The 18873-nt window shown below is 39.3% G+C and overlaps 1 protein-coding gene across 4 annotated transcripts; it reads right to left on the bottom strand.

Annotated features, from left to right (window-relative positions):
• Nucleotides 1-1005: 1005 nt before the first annotated feature.
• On the bottom strand, nt 1006-14666 carry ZBTB26 (zinc finger and BTB domain containing 26). Of its 4 annotated transcripts, XR_006786534.1 has the most exons (3): nt 14524-14666; nt 13368-13568; nt 11899-12134 (listed from the first exon to the last, which is right to left on the bottom strand). XR_006786534.1 is itself a non-coding variant. In XM_045846255.1 (2 exons), exon 2 carries the CDS (start codon nt 5271-5273, stop codon nt 3948-3950), a length of 1326 nt encoding a protein of 441 aa, XP_045702211.1. In that variant the 5' UTR covers nt 5274-5283; nt 14524-14594; the 3' UTR covers nt 1006-3947. The 4 variants fall into 4 exon arrangements, 2 of the variants coding, with proteins under 2 accessions (XP_045702211.1, XP_045702210.1); XM_045846255.1 differs by lacking the exons at nt 11899-12134; nt 13368-13568 and adding an exon at nt 1006-5283 and having other exon boundaries at nt 14524-14594; XM_045846254.1 differs by lacking the exons at nt 11899-12134; nt 13368-13568 and adding an exon at nt 1006-5283 and having other exon boundaries at nt 14528-14581.
• Between the last annotated feature and the right edge of the window lie 4207 nt (nt 14667-18873).

The following is an 18873-nucleotide window of genomic DNA, read 5'->3' on the forward strand; positions in this document are numbered from 1 at the left end:
CAGACGACGTGTGAATTTGGAGTACAGCGCGTCTATCAGAATGCCCCGCACCAGGGTCACTGGGAGGTCCTCCCGGATTATTATGGTCCGAGCCTTCTCCTTTACTGGGTCTACAATTTAAAAGGTGGCAGAGAAAGAGAGGAGACTGCCATAGGGATCAGTAGTCCAGATTGCCTAACTAATGCCTGCCCCGTCAGGATTTGGTCCCAACCTCTGGAATTCCTCTTTCTTTAATCTATTGCTTCTTTCTCACCTGCCCCGCCTCTCCTCCCCAGTCCCGGGGAAAGTCAGGCCTTCCATCTAAACTGTTGGCCCTCCTTTTTTCTCACGTAAGTCCGAACCTCTCTCCCATTTATCCTTCAAAATGCCATCATCCTTAAAGCCACTGTGAACTGCCCTGAATTAGCTGGATCGCAGCTGGGAGCATGTCAACCCTTTGGCTGCCTTCATTACTGCAGTCATTACCCTACTATTGAAATCTATACCCTACCTAGGTAGAGGTATTTAGGGCAGTGCTTTACGAGGCTTTGTATTCCCCAAGTCTAGCACTTAGTAGGCATTCGAGTATCCGAACCAATTTTTTTTTTCTCATTTTAGAGAGGCAGGAAGAGAGAGAAACATCAATATGAGAGAAACAACCGATCGGTTGTTTCTGCTCCGCCCCCCAGGGGGATCTACGCAGGAACCCGAGCGTGCACCCTGACCGGGGACCAAACCCGCAGCTCCTGGTGCACTGGTTGACGCTCCAATTGAGTTACCCAGTCATGCTGAACCAATTCTTAAAAGCAGTTTCTAACCCTGCAGTCAAAAGGTTCTCACTGCAGTAAGTGACCTTAGTAACAATGTCTGGTTAACCCGTATTTGCTTCTGAAGCCAAGCCCAGCATATTTGATTAACAAGTGTTTTAAATAGGAATGAACAAAGCATTCCTGTATTCAAGCAATTGGAAAGGAAAGGAGGGGAGAAAAAATAAATCACACCAGAGCTTTAATTGTCATACTTTTATTAAGGAAACTTCCCCATAATAAGTGAAGAGGTAGTTCAAAGTATGTCTAACATACAACAGGTTTAGAACAGCTATTCACCAGCTGAAATAAAATGTTCTAGGTTGTTTGTTTAGGACAATATTTAAAAGTAGTGACACTGGTCACCCTCCACTTACAGATTTTCTAAAAGAAACTAAAACAAATTAAAACCATATCTGATTTACCTCAGAGCCGCTTCAGTTTGGAGTTTGTCTTTAAAATTAAATAATAAATAAATAAATGTGATACAGTAATTTAAAAAAACTATGGTAAAAAGAGTGTTCTCCCTATTTAGTTATTTTGGGGAACCATACGATACAAATGCTGAATAAGGTTTTTAAAAATCTTCCCCTATAAAACTTATTTGATGTCAATAACTTGACCACTTTGCAATACAATCTAAGAAATGTGTATAAACAAAGAAGGACAAGTCAAATCCCACCAAAATTAATGAAATGTCTCACAGAAACAGAACACCTCTCCAGCCAAGAAATGGAGACTGTCAATCACTTCAGTGGTTTGCAGTTACAAAAGATGAGAACTATAGCTTTTACTGATACAAAACCACCAAGATGCTGATTTTAAGTGCTCAAAGAAAGCAAGGCAGTTTCCTTTGTTATTCCTAGTATAAAAGCAAATCAATATCTTAGCTTTCTAAGACCACATGAGACTGTAAGCTCTGTGAGAGCAGGGATCATTGCAATCTTACCTTCATATCCTCAGCATGTAGCATAATGCCTGGCAACAGTAGGTGCTCAATCAATGTTTCTTGAATGACTAAATGAACCCAGAAATAGTCTCCAACCAAAAAGACCAATCTAATTTGAACCCATGCCTTTTAGTCTTCAAACCAGTAACAAAAATAGACATGAATGTAAGCAAAGGAAGCACTCCAACATGAAATTTCTGCAATAAAATGATGTTCGAAGGAAATAGTGAAAAGGTGGTTAACATGGTAGTGTCTCACTGTTGCATAGAACTGGTACTCTTTGGCTGGGTCATAGAACAATTAGAATGCTAGGCAGCATCATTAGACCATATAATGAGTGGCCTTAGGCTTAAGATAACTATTAGTCTTATCACTCAATTTTATTCTCGTTTTAAATCTTTTAACAAAGGTACAAATTATACCTCAAATCAGATTCACAGGTAAATGTATCGAAGTATAACTGTTAAGAATTCTGACTACTCAAGTTAAACCTAGTATTTGGTTTATTTGTACATGCAATCCCATAACTCAAAAAATGGAAAATCCTGATGGAAACTAAATAAACAGTTTCCAGACAAAATTAGTTTCACATTTAGATCCTTCTCACATTTATTCTTATTTGTCCTTTCCCTCCCTAACCAACACTCAGCAAATCAGTCACTTGCCTGGGGAGAATGTAACATTCATTTTAACTAAAAAATAACTAACAAAATAAATCCTTTTGTGATATTTTGTTTGCAAAATCCAGGCTGTCTCAGAAAGCCAATAGGGATTCACAAAGGTGAGCTTTTTCCTAATGTATTCTTCATCATGTACTAAATTTTTTTAAATCAAGGGGTAGTGAGAAAAAAAATAAGACATTAGCTCATGTTTTGTCACTTATTTACTTTGGCCAAACCTGGCCAGGCCACCTCTTTGGGTTTTGGATACCCCAACTTAAAAAAAGAGAGGTGGAGAAAATGATCTCTTAAGATTCTCTAAAGACTCTAACACTCCTATTACCTATATCTAACTCATGGGTCAGAAACTAATGAGACTCAACATTTTATTTCTGAACTATAACATGTGCTTTAGGACAAACACTCGTCCTGTTTTACCATACTGGAAGATCAACTTCGTACAGCAATGTCTCAAACATGGCAAGGTGGGACTGTAGGAAAACCTGAATGCAAAAAAGCCTGATTGCTCCATTTTGTGACTCACTTTTTTCATCCATTTTAGAAATCAAGGTACATGAGAAAATGAGAATTCAGAGACTGTTAGAGTACACTGGACAAAACTCTGAAAGCCTAACACCTTTCTGAGGGCTAGACACCTTTCTGATGATTACCTTCCAAAACAGGCTCCAAAGACTGACTCCCAGATAGTTTCTTTCTAGAGAGACCATTATACTTGAGCACGTTTTGGTATGCTGGGAACCATCCTGACTTAAAAAGCATGAACAGATAAGTTACACATTAAGTATAAGCATTTGGCTTCTTTTGAGGAAGACTTTTCATGTAAAACTGTTGTAGTTATACTTCTGTCCTTGCTGATTATGCTCCTCATGGTGATACCTAACTGTGTCTGCAGGTGTTGCTGAAAAGATTGCACTCTGGTCTATGTGAACAATTCAGTGACATGAAATTGGGTCATAATACTGTTGAAGAGAGTGCAGAACAACCAAAAACATCTCTTTATAGCTAACTCCAAGAAAAGTACAAATGGTAGGAAGTAGATTCATTCATTCATCAGACAGATAAATTATCAATAGGCAGCCAGAGTTCTATCACATATTCAGGTCAACAGCATTATCACTTCATATCTGTCTATTTTTCTGCCAAAAAAGCTATTTCACTTCTCTGAATAGCATCAATTACTGGAGTGCAGGTGGTGTTATTAACTTGTTGGTTCCTTCAGAATGTGCCCAGTGAAAAACCTAAAATAGTGTCAGTCTGAAATATAAGTCAATATTAGGTAGACAAATGGAATACTCCTTGGGAAAGGAAAACAGAAGTCACAAGATAATTCAAAACAGAAAGGGGGAGAGGGTAAAAGGAAGGCAAAACCACTCCAAGTGGTAAATTGTTTGGACTGTTAGTACTTTGATGCCCTCCTATAACCTGCACAGAGGCTTTGGAGAAGTCAAACTAGCAAAATCACTCCTAAAAAGACTCAGACTATTGCCACGTTTTCGGTCAGTTCTAGTTTTGAGCATAAAGCCCCTAATTTGTTCAATTCACACAGGTACTATCATTCCTTAAGTTCAGGACAGCTTGGGCCAGTTTACCTGCATCCAGGACCTGTGTTGCATCAGGCTGTGACTGACACCCTTTAGAGTCTGTGACTGTTGTACATGCAAAAGAATCAAAATCCACTGTGAGGTCTTGCACATTTCTTTCATTGGCATTATCAAAGCTGTTTTTGCCATGCAGTTGTTTAAGGTGTTTCCTCAAAACTGGCTTATGTGCAAAAACCATGTCACAATAGTTACACTTATGGGGCTTATCTCCACTGTGAAGGTTAAGATGATCCTGTAAGGAACACTTCTGAGAAAAGGTTTTCCCACAGATCTTACACTGGAAAGGTTTAATGCCGGCATGCACACGCATGTGTCGATGAAGATTGCCTTTTTGAGTAAAAGTCTTCCCGCAGAGTAGACACATAAAGAGTTTGTGCATTTTTAAATGGTTGGCGTAGTTCTCCAGGTGGCGGAACACCCTGGTACACTTTGGGCATTGATGATGCCACTGTAGGCCTTTGTCTACACCTCGAATATTAGGCCCAAAGACATCTTTTGAGGCCATGACGATGTTATCACTGCCTGTGTAAGAGAGGGCATAATTGTGGAGATGGTTTTGTTCTATTTCACTTACTCTGTTTTCCACAGTTGAATTTATCAGGGAGTGCTGGGGCTCTGATGAATGTAAAGCAGTGGGTTCAGAAGAAATAAACTGGTTCTGATCTTTTTTACTTCTAACCTCTGATACATCCCCAATAGATTCTACCTTAACAATCTGAATATCACTGTCCTCCATATCCATACTGTCTTCAGATGGATGAATACAAGGTGAGTCCTGCTTTGGGGAGCCTCTGGCATCGCCCTGCTGTTCTTTTGACTGGGGAGAAGCACTCTGCGGTTCACATCCCTCTTTACTATCCATTGGTTGTTTTGGCTTTATAAACTTCCACAAGGCCTGTGTGCACCGTTCTACAATGTGGCTCATCTGAAGAAAACTCGCAGCAGTCAAGTAATTTACCAGTTCCATCTCAGGGAATTCCAGCACACCACTATAACAGGATAAGAGCAATTGTCTCCCCACTTCGGAACTCTGTAATATGGAGATTTTCACCTCTCTGGAATCATTCAGTAAAAACTGGTCTCTTAAGAAGGGGGAACCTGCAGCAAACACAATTTTATGCCCCTGTACCTCAATATCATCTATGAGAACTGTAACATCACAAAATTTATTCTCTTCTCTTAATTTGTTCATTTTTTGTAACATTGAATCTCCATAATTTTCAAACTTGAAGTGAAGGAGATCTGATCTTTCAGACATTTTGGCAGACCTAAAGAACAGAAATGTAAAAAGGATGAATTTAAGAAAATTCAAACAATGAAGAAACCTGGATTTTTCTTCCAAAACCAAATTTGTGTTGTCATAACTATTTGTATGTATCCAAATGAAATTTGCCTTGAAAGAGGAAACAGTGCAACAGCTTTCGAAGGCCATTAAAAATTACTCCTTGCCAACATCACGTGTCAATGGCACCTAAGGAGTGAACTTGTATCAGTATAAATACCTTGGCATTTATTCAACTTTTTAAGACATTTAATACAAGAACAGTGCTTGAGTTACTCCAAGAGCTTTTTATTTTCTTCTCAAATGAGAATTCTATTAGGTTTCAAAAACAAACTAAAATATCCCAACAAGTAGTAATGAAGCAACTATTTTCTTTTGCATGACACTGTGAACCTGCTTCTATGAAGACAAAACACTGTTCCTTTGCTTTGTATTTTAAAAAACTGCGGTGACATTGCTTGCCCCATTCCTGGATAAACTCTCTTGTTTGAACTGATGTGTATTTATTCCTACAAGTATTTCTGTGATAAATGAAAGTTACAAACTTAAAGGGATGTTTATCCTATGTATTTTGGACAAATCTAATTCTCTCTCAAGAAACATTTCTTAATATAAAAAGTAAATAAAAGATTTGTTTTTTAAAAAATTTTATTTATTTTTAGAGAGGGGAAGGGAAGGAGAAAGAGAGGGAGAGAAATATCAATGTGTGGTTGCCTCTCACATGCCCCCTGCTGGGGACCTGGCCTGCAACCCAGGCATGTGCCCTAGACTAAAAATCGAACGGGTGACCCTTTGGTTTGCAGGCCCGCACTCAATCCACTAAGCTCTGCCAGCCAGGGCTAAATAAAATATTTGATATAGAAAAAAAGATGAGCCACTTGGTGGGAATCTGAGTAGGAGTAAAGATCTAATTAATCCTACTGGATTCTGTTCTTTCTTCTTTGCCCCTCTATATCTATCATTACTCATCAACTGGATAACTAGAACTGATTCATAAATGTTCTCTGGCTTCCAGGTTCTATTTCCTCTAATCCAACTCCAGCACCACTACCTGACATCTTTTGAAAACACGGATCTGATTATATCCAACCTCTGCCTCATATTCTTTTGGGACTTCCCATTGTTTCCTGAATGAAGACTAACCTCTTGAGTATAATTAAGATAAACATTGGCATAACCCATTCAACTACAGAGAAGGTGTCTTTTCCAAAACTCTCTGCATATTTGCCCCTTTACAGAGCAGTTCCTTTGGAGAAAGTCCGCATATTCTGATGCTATACTCTCCAAATAATTTTCTGATAACTTGGCTTCCCATGTGTATCTCTAAAGGAAAGGCTAAACTAGCCATGCCACCATAATTCCAGTCCACCAGTCATTGTCAAAATAATAAACTGGCACATGTCTATATGCCAGTCTTCTGTGAGATTAGTAGGTATATCAGGTCTATCCTTGAGAGAGAGCTCTACAATATCAATGCATCAATAAATTCACTTTGAACATCATAGCTGTAGTTGAGAATCATATGAGAAAACTAGCTGGTCCTGGCCACATCTGATTCTAAAGCCCAGTCTTTATAATTTTATCTTCTACAACACAGATGCAAATGTGCACAGAACACAAGCTCCTGAAGGCTGAGTCCAGGTCTTACATTGCTCAGTGCTGGTGCACAACAGCACTCTACTGACTCCAAGCATTAACACAATTATTTCTTTAGTCTAGAACATTCCTCCTAGCCAATTCTGACTCTTTTATTTCCTCTTAGAGGCCTTTCCCTGACTCCTCATGCTAACAGTTGTCTCAACTGGACCCATAGCATAGTACTATCAAAAACACTCAAAATCCTTTATTTAATACTTCTTCCTTCCCTTCCAAACTGCAAACTTCATGGCATTAGAAGGAAACATCTCCATCCCATTCAATGGGCTAACGTTGGGAACCTTCACCTTTTAAAGCAAAACACTTGTTGCTTTTGCTTCAAATTCTACTTACTGCAGCCAAGTAACTGGCCAAACCCTCTTCCACTGAAACTAGTGTGTACTCCTGCACCTAGTATTGTACTAAACAAATGACAGAGCTCAGTTTGTCTTTGTTGAGCCCAAGGGATTTGTTTGGCATTGGTAAGAAGGAGGGATTGCTGTTAGAAAGACCAGCTCAGCGTCTGCAGAAGCATTAAAGGTCTGAGACCAAGAGAGCCTGGAAAGGAATGAAAATGGGAATACAGAGCAAGGGAAAGTAACAGAAGATATTTCATAGCACTTAGTAACACAATGGATACCAAGTGCTATGAAATATTTAGAGAATGAGAAAAAGGAATGTGTAGTAGGTTCTAAGCTTAGGAGTTCAGCTGAATAAAATTGTCATTGAAAGAAAGGTAAAATTCAGAAAGGAGAACTGATATGGCACAGGTATGCTAACAAACATACACACCACAAATTAAAAGCTTTTCCCTTGTATGGCATTCTGAATGCACAGATAATGAAAAATCACTATAAAGATGAGAGAGGACGGATGTAGAGAAGCAAATGTTGCATCAGAGAAAAGATGGTGAATATCGAAAAAAGAAGGAAAAATCTATCAGACCCAGGGAATATATCAGTAAAAAAAGGCAGCAAAACTACATCACTGGTCAGTTGTAGCAATTACAGGAGCTTAATATATTCATTCTGGAAAGAGTGAATGTCTCAATTTAAAACTAGAATTATAAAAATGACTATTGTTTAAAGTAGCCAAACAAAAGGGGCATTCTTTTTTAGTGTTTAGCTTGTCCTTAATGCACCCCCAGGTTAGTTTTTCCCACTCACACTCAAAATGAGCTTAATGCTCATTTTGTGGCTTCCACCTACAGTGTGACAGTACTCAGAGTGTTTTACTTTTTATCCTCACCTGAGGACATTTTTTCATTGCTTTTAGAGAGCCGGGAGAGAGAGAAGGGAAAGAGGAACACTGATGCGAGAGAGAAGCATTGATTAGTTGCCTCTTGTATGTGCCCAGGCCAGGATGAAACCTGCAACCCAGGCATGTGCCCTGACTTGGAATCAACCCGCGACCCTTCAGTCAGAGGATGATACTCCAACTGAGCCACAGAGGCCAGGGCCACAATGCTTTATGTAATTAGACAATTACCCATAGGGATAACTGTTCCTAGAAACTCCAAAGATGAGGAGTTGGAAGTTTTCTTTATTTCCTCCTACCCATTAGCCTCAAGAAACTTACCAACAGGAACAGCCAAGCTGGTATCCCAGGGAAGTGCTTGCATTGACTGGTCTGCTATAGTCCAAGAATATGAGGAAAATTTATTGTGTTTAAGAAGTTTTCCTTAACATGTGTCAGCCCATTCTATTGTTTCCCTTTGATAAACTCATTTCCAGGCCACACAGTTTATCCCTTAATTGTTTCCTGTCACTAGTTTCTCTTTCCAATGTACTGTTAATTATCTGAGGGCAAGGACCAACTGTCACTTTTTATACAGCTCATTCAACAAAATCCAGCAGGATAATGAACTCTTACTGTCTCCTATGAAATTATTGGTGAGCTGTGGTAGAAACACTGTCCATTATCAGGATATTATCTCATGAGTGCCTTGTGGAAAACTTCTTTCCAGGGTTAGTTTTGACAATATACCATTTTTTGTCAAAGTAACTTTATAGTTGTGACTACAAGAAACAGTTTGTTATTGTATTTTTTTATTAATTTTTATATTATTTATTTGTAATTACAACTGTAAACCTGTTTTTTTTTAAAGGTTTTATTTATTTATTTTCAGAGAGGGGGGAGGGAGGGGAGGGAGAAAGAAAGGGAAAGAAAAATCAATGTGTGAGAGAAACATCAGTTGGTTTCCTCTTGCACACTCCCAACCAGACACCTGGCCCACAACCCAGGCATGTGCCCTGACTGGGAATCGAACCAGCAACCTTTTGATTCATAGGCCTGGTGCTTCAGTCCACTGAGCCACACCAGCCAGGGCAAAACCAAATTTTAAATAAACTTTCTTTTTCTTTTTCACTTTTTAAAAATGACAAAATAAGAGAAAATAATTGTCTTTCTTCTGGCTTAATTTAAAAAAAATTAGAGGAATTATAGCGAATCTTTACTGAGGCCTTGCTATATACCAGGTGCAGTGCTAAATGCTTTTTTTTTTTACCTAAACAGACACACTTAATCCTCAAAATCCCTGTAAGGTAGGTATTATTATCACCCCCCTCCATATGAGGAAACTCAAGCTTGGAGAGCATAGATAATTTTCTCAACTTGAGAGATGGAAAGTGTGAAGCTGCAATTTGTGCCCAAGCCTAGGGAAGACGAAGTCACGCGTCAAACAACGGGGCCAGCTGGAGTTCTACCCCAGGGGGAGTGTCAGCTGTGGAACCGTCAGACTTCCCTCGTCACGGCCATGCAGCTGTCCACATACGACTTACATGCTTTTATGTACTCAGTTCAATAAAAGGTTTATGTTTAAAAAACAAAAAGTACAACTTAAAGGTAAATCTATGTCAAGTCTAGAGGACTTTAATAGTAAGCCATTTATGTATTAGTCATACTCCTGATTGCATTTTATTCCCTCATCCTTGTTTTACCTTGGTTTCTCACCTATTTTAACTGTTATTTTCCCATCTTTTGTGGATTTATCTTTCTAGGCTGAAACTTAATGTCATTTGCAAATAAAAGAGAATAAAAATGATAAATATATTTGATTTACAAAATCCCCAACTGTAGTTACCATCTAAGTACAGTAGATATTATTCATAATTTTCACAAAAACCACTCACATAGCTCTAGATTATAGCAGAGCTTCTACTAAATGAAGAAAGAACTGATCAGATAGAACAGCGATTTGGTCACCACATCCTGTTGATTTTTTTCTCAGAATGATTTCCAAATTCTCTCTCTCTTTCTCTTTCATCTTTGCTGCAGTTTTGGTCTGTATCATTTATTGCCAAGGTTACTGTGATTCAATCTGAACTCTGCCCAGATTCTATTAGCAAGTTTTGAATGACCCATTTTTCAAACATCAATATAATTCTCACTTAAGATCACTTACTCTTTGTTTATATTTACACAATTTTTCCATAATTATTGCCATAACCAATTAGGTCAACTGACTTGAAAATCTCCCTTTGTTTAAACATGCATAACCAAAGAGGATAAGTGAATATTCTAGGTTGGACCATGTTCACTGGTGTCCTATGGGAAGTGAGGAAATACCCTACTTTCTTATCTCAAATGCCTCTACTAACTACTGATAAGGAAAACTTTTCTGTTCTGCACAATGATCTCCCAAGCTGTATGTCAGACTGTTTCCTCTTCTACCTCATCACTTAGCACTCACAACTACTTGGGAATCTTTCTTAATCTCTCATTAACACCATACGCCATTTTTTAAGGATGTTGTAATACACTACAATCTTTCTCTCTATAAACCTCAATCCTTTTTTTCTTTAGGGTGACGTTTATGACATTTTCCAAGTTTTCACTCTTTTGTTTTTTCCTTATTACTCTACATTATATGTTTCTATATAAGAAAAATTTTGAATGTTATAAAGTAAAAGTCCTTTTTCCCAACTAACTTTCACTTAGTGCTCAGTCTAAGTTTGGTCCTTAGTGACTCTCCCTTCCCCCATTAAAAATTTTTTTTTAATTTACTGATTTTAGAAAGAGAGAGGGAGAAGAGAGGGAGAAAAACAGAGTCAGTTTATTGTTCCACTTAGTTATGCATTCATTTGTTGATTCCTGTTTGTGCCCTGATGAGGGACAAAGCTCAAAGCCTTGCCATCATCAGTATAACATTCTAACCAACTGAGCTAGGGCGCCTCCCTGCATTTTAAAAACACTTCTATGTGCCTGCCCACAGATAATATAAAATAAAATCATGTTTCTTACATACAAACTATACATATTGTTTGCGATTTTCTTTTCTCATTTGTTTTTGAGAGCTATGTATGTTCAATAATTATAGATCTAGTTAATAATTCTTTTTAAAGTGTTGTACAGAAGTAGGCAAGTTGCTTAAATAGTGGCTTCAGTTTTCCAACATTTTTTTGCTGGTCTGTTCTTCAAGGATTCACAAAATTGTGTAATGTAAGTATATCCTTCATACCTTAGCCCTTGATTTTTTCCTGTGTTTTTTGCAAGGCTTACTTCCTCAGAAAGCCTCTCTGGTTTCTCAATGTTTTATTACCTCTCTATTTTAAAAATTCCTAAATCTCCATCCTCATGGCCAACCTTAATCAAACTTAACCTCAGGTGAAACTACTCAAAATACCTGCCCTAGGCTACTATTCTATCACTTGAAATGCATAATGTCTAAACTATGGCACTGTCTAAAACTCAATTAGTCAAAAATAAAAATTCATGGAGAATGGCTCTAAGAAAAGTGGACGTGAGGCAAGGAAACCTGTTAGTGAGCTATTACTCTAACAGATAAAGATAGAAATGATGAGGGCCTTAATAGAGACAGTAATAATAATTTGATTGGAGAGAAGAAACAGAATTGAGAGTTATTTCAACAATGAACTCATAGACTTAGTGATGCAGGTGAAGACCAGGGCAAAAAAGGTCAAGATGACTTCAAGATATTTGGATAGAGTCACTGGATGTCTCTAGGAGTTCCATTCAATAAGCTGGGGAATATTGGTGGGGATGATCTTGGGTCTGATCTTAAATCCTTTAGTCAGAGAACCTGGCATGACATCAAGGGGAAGATCCACTAGCTAGTTGGATGTGGGTCTGAAGTTGAAAAGGAGACCTCATTATAGATAGTAAATGATGGATGGAAGCATGACGTAGGTTGACTTCATTGTGAAAGAAACTGACGTAACATGGCACAGATTAGAAGTGGATCTAAGGCAGAAGAAATAAAAATCAAATACTAACAAACATAAATCTATTACTTACCTTCTTCTCAATTTCTGGATCTATTTCCAAGCCTTCCTTCCTTTTTTTTTTTTTTTAAACCAATAAGCCTATCTTTGCTTAACATTTTCCCATTCCTTTGACTCCCATATTTAGTCACTGCTTACTACAGTAGCACAAAATCATGGATTCTTGAGCAAGAGCAATGCTTCCTAGGATCAAAACTCTGCTCAACCACTTACTAGCTGTGTGACCTTGGGCAAGTTACATGAACAATTCTGTGCTTCAGTTTTCCCATCTGTCAAATAGTAACATTACTTCATAGGGTTGTTATGGAAAATTAAATTAATTTCAAAATAAATTAAATGTAAAATTAAGTTCATTTTCAAAAAAGCTTATAATAGTCCCTGGAATGTGCTCTATATGCATTTCTCATGTATATAAACAAAGCCTGTCCATTTTCTCTGCGAAATCCTTCTTATGTGGCCTTTTCTCTCTCCTTCTCTCTCTGTTTTTGCCTTTTATTTTTCTCATTTAACCCAAACCAGTTGAGGTCTCCATTATTTCATACATCATCACCTCATCACTATGCTAAAATTGCTTTTTAAAAGGTCACTAGTTACTTCTTAATAAAAAAAAATAGCCCCCCCCCCCCATTCTTTCAATACTCTGCCCCAGTGGCTGCTTCTCAGAATTCTCTTCTCTTGATTTCTGGGTCTTTTTGGTTGTAGGAACTCTGCATTCTAGTACTTTATTCCCTAACTCTGTTTCTGTTACTACACCAACTCCTACTAGCTTCAATTCCTTCCTGTTTCATAAATGCAATCATTCTCCCAAAATATTCTATGCTATCTCAATAATATCTTCCTGATGCCAACTATTCTCATGGGTTCCACCTCTATGCTGACGACTCAAACTTTCAGCTCTAGCCACAACATAGAGCTGCACTTCCAACTCTACACTGGACAGTCCATTAGACCTTTAAATCAACATAGCCAAAAAACACACTTGTTACCTACACTATGCTTATGGCTTTATTATTGACAATGGCATCAATGTTCTTCAAACACCAAAAACCTAAAACCTAGGAATCACGTTTGGGACTTCTTTCACTCTCAACAGCCAATTTATTTTGAAGTCTTCACACCATTCACTACAGCACTTTTGCCTTCTTTCCAGTAATACTTTAATAACTTGATTCCAGGACTCATTACCACTCACTAGGCTGATCCCATTACTCCTTCAAAAAAATCTCCCGTCAGCCCTGGCCGGTGGTTCAGCTGGTTGGAGCATCCACCCTCACACCAGTGGGCTCCATCCACGGTCGGGGCACATGCCTAGGTTTCGGGTTCCATTCTTGGCTGGGGTGTGCATGGCAGGTAGGTGATCGAGGTTTCTCTCTCTCTCTCTTCCTTCCTTTCTCTAAAATCAATAAACATATCCTCAGGTGAAGATATTAAAAAAATAAAAACTCCAATAGGAATAACTAGACGTTAGCCAAAGAGTCCAAAATCAGTTTGTAGAAATTCCTGTTCTGTAGGCCGGCAACTACAATAGCACGGCTTTCTACAGTGCGTAGTTGACCATATCCTTCTTCTTTTTAAAAACTCCAAAGATTATCCATCTCCTTTAAGATTGAACGTTTCACTGCCTGCTTGGTCTCTCTCTCAGTCCCATTATCTCCCCTATGCACAGGACACCCCCGCCCCCTTTCCATCCATCCTCTTTCCACACAAGTTACACTGGTCATTCTTTCATAACACTGCAACTGTTTCTTCCGCCCGAAAAGCACCTCTTCACCTTATCTTCCTCAAGAAGTAAAATTCAGAAGTCACTTTCTTTAGTCTTCCCAGCAACTGCCCCTTGAGCAGTTCATACATATATGACTCTACACAATATATCGTAGGAGCACTTATTTGTTTATATGTGGCTCCCAAAGTTGACCCTAGTAATTGGAACTGCGGCAGTAATATAAAAGGTGCTATATAGCCAGTAGCCGACTGGCAGGAAATCTCGGCAAAAGGGTAACCTCATAGTGATTCCCGCTGGCTGGCACTAAGGCCTTGCTGGGGCCTCAGCTCTGGCACTTTTTGCGAGATGCCAGAGTAGGGCGTCCAAACCAACTGCTGGGCCCTCGGCTGGGGTCCCAGGGGGAGGTACCACAAGCATCCACAAGCTCCCCACTCCAGATGAGGGAAAGGAAAGGGGCGGGGCGCAGCGTGGGCTGGGCCAAGGGCTCCTTCTGTCCCCCCCGGGCCTAGGCCAGCCCCTCGGCCCCAGTCCCAGAGCAGGTCCTGGCCAATCCAGGGCCCCAAGGGGGCTCCATCCTGAGAGACCCCGTACCCCTGCCCGGTTCTCCGGCCGCCTCCACACTTACAGACCCAGGGGAAGGCCGCAGTCAGGAGTCGGCACCGCCAGGAGCTCCGGCCCCTCGGGGCTCCGGAAAGGGGGAGGGGCAGGGAATCCGAGCCAAAGGGGGACCCAACGGAACCGGAAGGGCACCCCTCGCCGGACAGGTACAACTTCCTGGTCCCATGGTCCTCTCCGCCAATCGGAAAGCTCGAAGGGCAACCGAGCCGCGAGAGTGACTTTCCACTCCGGGGGAGGAGTGCGGACGGAGTGCCTGGGGCTCTGGGTACCAGCGATTGCTTCTCTGACTTCGGGTGCGGAGATTTAGCGTTTGGAGTTCAGGCTGCTCAACGGCTCCTCTCGAGCAGGGCCTCGACCTGAAGGGCGCCTCCGCACTGAAGCTTTGGTAAGTTCTTCTTAGGGATATGGACTCACCTCGTTGGGGCTCTGGAAGCAGGTTTTCCGGGGGATCTCGCATTCTAGTGGCTTCCGTTACTTTTTGCGCGCTGACCCTTCACAGACTTCTGTCGCCAGCTCAGACAGCTTTCCTGAGCTCCGAGGGCCAACTGCCCAGAAGGCATACACCTTCAATAGATTGGTCTAATGTTAATGTACTTTTTAATTATCTCACGTTCATCTCCGGGCCTGCTTCTTGTCTCCTGTAGTCCTTGCATAGGTGAACGGTATCATCCACCACGCAGCCCTGACGACCCGAAAACTTAATATCATTCTAAAGTCTTTTTTCTTCTCCTTGCCAATCCAGTTGCTTACTAGGTTCTCTTGGAGGGGTGTGGGGGGGAGGGGGACGTATTGCGGTAGAACACGGAAAGTACATTCACAATGCTGAATAGTCGTCACCTCTGCTGTATCTTAACTACATTCTTTTGCATGTGGATAGCGTTTTCCCATCGATGTTGGTTAAAATGACCGTCCTTTCCCATTGAATGGGCTTTGGCACCTTTGTTGAAAACCAACTGACTGTATACGTAAGGTTTTATTTCTGGGCTCTCTATTCTATTACATTGAACTATATTTCTGTCTCCATGCTAGTAACGTAATGTTTTAATTGCTGTACCTTTATAGTAAATTTTGAAGTATAAGTATTCCAATTTTTTCTTGTTAGAGATTGTTTTAGCTGGCTATGGCTTTGAAATTCCATGTACATTTGAGGATCAGCTTTTACATTTCTCAAAAAAAGTCTGTTGTAATTTTGATAGAGATTGTGTTGAATCTGTAGATCACTTTTGGTAGTATAAACAGCTTCATTTTAAGTCTTCCTGTCTGTGAATACAGGATTACTTTTCCATACTTAGCTCTTTCAGCAATGTTTCCTAGTTTTCAGGGTATTTAATTCTTTTTGATACCATTATAAGTGGAATTGCTTTCTTAATTTCTTTCCGTATTGTTGCTTTTTGTACGTTGCACCTGGTTTTTGTACGTTGTCTTTGTACTTTGAAACTTTGCTGAACTTGTTAGCTCTATTAACTTTCTTGTGGATTCTTTGGGATTTTCTCTTCATGATTATGTTGTCTGCGAATAGAGGTAATTTCACCTCTTCCTTTCCATTTTGAATGCTCCCCCCCCCCATCTATAGCTCTTAGAATTTCCAGTATAATGTTGAATAGCATCAGAGAAAGTTGTTCATGATGTTAGAGGGGAAGCTAAACTACTGAGTGTTGTTAGCTGTGGGTTTCTTACAAGTACCTTTACCATGTTGAGGAATTTTCCCTCTATTAACTGGTTAGCTGAGAGATCTTATGAAAAGGGGTTGTAATCTGTCAAGTACCTTTGAGTCACTTGTGTCAGTTGAGGTGATCATGCGTTTTCCCCCTCATATTTGAAAAATCTGATATATTACATTGATTGATTTTATGTTGAACTTCCCTTGCATTCCCTTTTATTCCTGGGATAAATCTTGGTTGTATGAATAATCTTTTTAATATGTTGTTGGGGGTGGGGAGAATGTACTATGTGAACTGGGAAAAATGTGTATTCTGTTACTGTAGTGTAGATCTTTATATGTTGGTTAGGTATAGTTGATTTATTGTGATGTTCAGGTTCTCTCTTTCCTTATTTATCTTATGCAGGTTGTTCTATTCATTATTGAAAGTGGGGTATCAAAGTTTCAACTACTATAGAACTCTTCATTCCTCCCTTAAATCTGTTCATTTTTTCTTTATATATTTTGATGGTCTGTTACTAGGTGTGTAAATATTTACAATTTTTGTATCATCTTGCTTAATCAAACCCTTTGTTAATATGCAATGTCCTTATTTGTCTTTTGTAATCTTTTTTTTTTTTAAAGATTTTATTAGTTTTAGAGAGAAGGAAAGGGAAGGGAAAAGAGAGAGAAACATCAATGTGTGGTTGCCTCTCTTGCCCCCCCTACTGGGGACCTGGCCTGCCACCCAGTCATGTGCCTAGGACTGGGAATCAGACAGATGAGCCTTTGGTTTTCAGGCTGGCACTCAATCCACTGAACTACACCAGCCAGAGCCCTTTTTCTAAAAATTTAAAATCTGTTTTGTATTATCTTAGTATAACTATCCTTAGGTTACTATTTGCATGGAATATGTTTGTTTTTATCCTTGCACTTTCCAGGTATTAATGTCTTTTTGGACCTAAAGTGAGTCTCCTAAACTGTATATAGTCGGATCATTTTTTTTTTTTCTCTTCTGCTCATCTCTGTCTTTTGATCCGAGAGTTTTAACAATTTGCATTTAAAGTAATTACTGATAAGGAAGGACTCCTTTCTGCCATTTTGCTATTCATTTTCTATAGTCCTGAAAGCTTTTGTGCCTTCATATTCTTTACTACTACCTTTTTCTGTGTTTATTTAGTTTTTTGTGGTGAAATGTTTTGATTCACCTGTCATTCCCTTCTGTGATTTTCTATAGATATTTTCTTTGTGGTTGCCATGAGAATTGTTAACAGCCAAAAGTGATAACGATCCCATGGAATTGATATCAACTTCAGTACAATACCAAAAACTCCTGTATAGCTCAGTCCCCTTTTCCTGTTACTGATGTTAGAGAATACATCTTTAAACATTCTGAGTCCATTAATATAGATTAATATTTTTATGCACTTGTGTTTTAAGTAATGGAGAAAACAAAAAAATGGACTTAACTATAATTACAGAATACTTGCTTTTATGATTATTCGTCTATTAATCTTGAAAGAAGAGCTTTATTCCTTCATATGGCTTCTACTTACTGGCAATTGTCTTTTCATCTCAACCTAAGGATTCCCCTTAGCATTTTTTTAAATTAATTTTTTAAAAGATTTTATTTATTTATTTTTAGGGAAGGGAGGGAGAAAGAGAAAGAGAGAAACATATATGTGCGGTTGCTGGGGGCCATGGCCTGCAACCCAGGCATGTGTGCTGACTGGGAATCGAACCTGCAATACTTTGGTTCGCAGCCCGTGCTCAATCCACTGAGCTACACCAGCCAGGCCCGTTAGCATTTTTGAAGGGCAGGTTCAGTGGTAACTTATGGTAAGAAATTCCCTTGGCTTTTTTTTTTTAACTATACAATTTGTTAATTTCTCCCTCATTTTGAGGGACAGTTTTGGTGGATATAGAATTCTTTGTCAACGGTTTTTTCTTTCAGCGTTTTGAATATTATCAACCTCCTGTTTTCTCACTTCCAAGGTGTAGGATGAGAAATTGGTTGATTATTTTATGGAGGATTCCTTGTATGTGATTAAGTAGTTCCCTTTTACTGCTTTCAAAATTCTTTTCATTAGCTTTCTACAGTTTGATAATTATTCTTCCTCCTTTTTCTCTCTTCTCCTAGGACTCCCACAGATCCCTATGCCTCTGTTCATGTTTCTTTCTTTTTTTTTCTGTTCCTCAGATGGCGTAGGAAGCTCAATGAACTCATCTCTCAACCTAGACAACAATTGTCCTGGCAGAAACTGAAGTAACTGTTTTGGAACTCTGGAGTCTACTTGGAAACTTCCATATTCCAGGGAATGCTGGTTGGTAAATTAGGTGAATTTCAGTCAGTGTCAGCCTTCAGTGTGATAGCACCTATCTATCTCCTACACCTCCAACCCATGGCAGGCAGCCATGTTTACATTCAAGGGCGCTTGCTGGAGCCAGGATGGGAAATAACAACCTTGTTCCCTAAATACTGGATTTCTGTGTTATGATTGCTGATTTCTGCTTTTCAGTTCTGAGGGGCAAGCACAGAGGCTGGCTGTTATTGTTTCAAATTAGGTATATTAGCTTCCAGGAGATTTAAAAGAGCATAATTGTTTTGCTTGTGTGGAATTTTTTCTTTTATTTCATTTGGGAGCCAGATGTTTAAGGATTAGGACATTCAAAAGCAACCACTTAATGGGGGAAATTCGAGGCCAGGGTAAGAGGCAG

This window comes from Phyllostomus hastatus, unplaced genomic scaffold (assembly GCF_019186645.2).
Source record: "Phyllostomus hastatus isolate PE091 unplaced genomic scaffold, TTU_PhHast_1.1 phas_contig_495, whole genome shotgun sequence".
Lineage (NCBI taxonomy): Eukaryota > Metazoa > Chordata > Mammalia > Chiroptera > Phyllostomidae > Phyllostomus > Phyllostomus hastatus.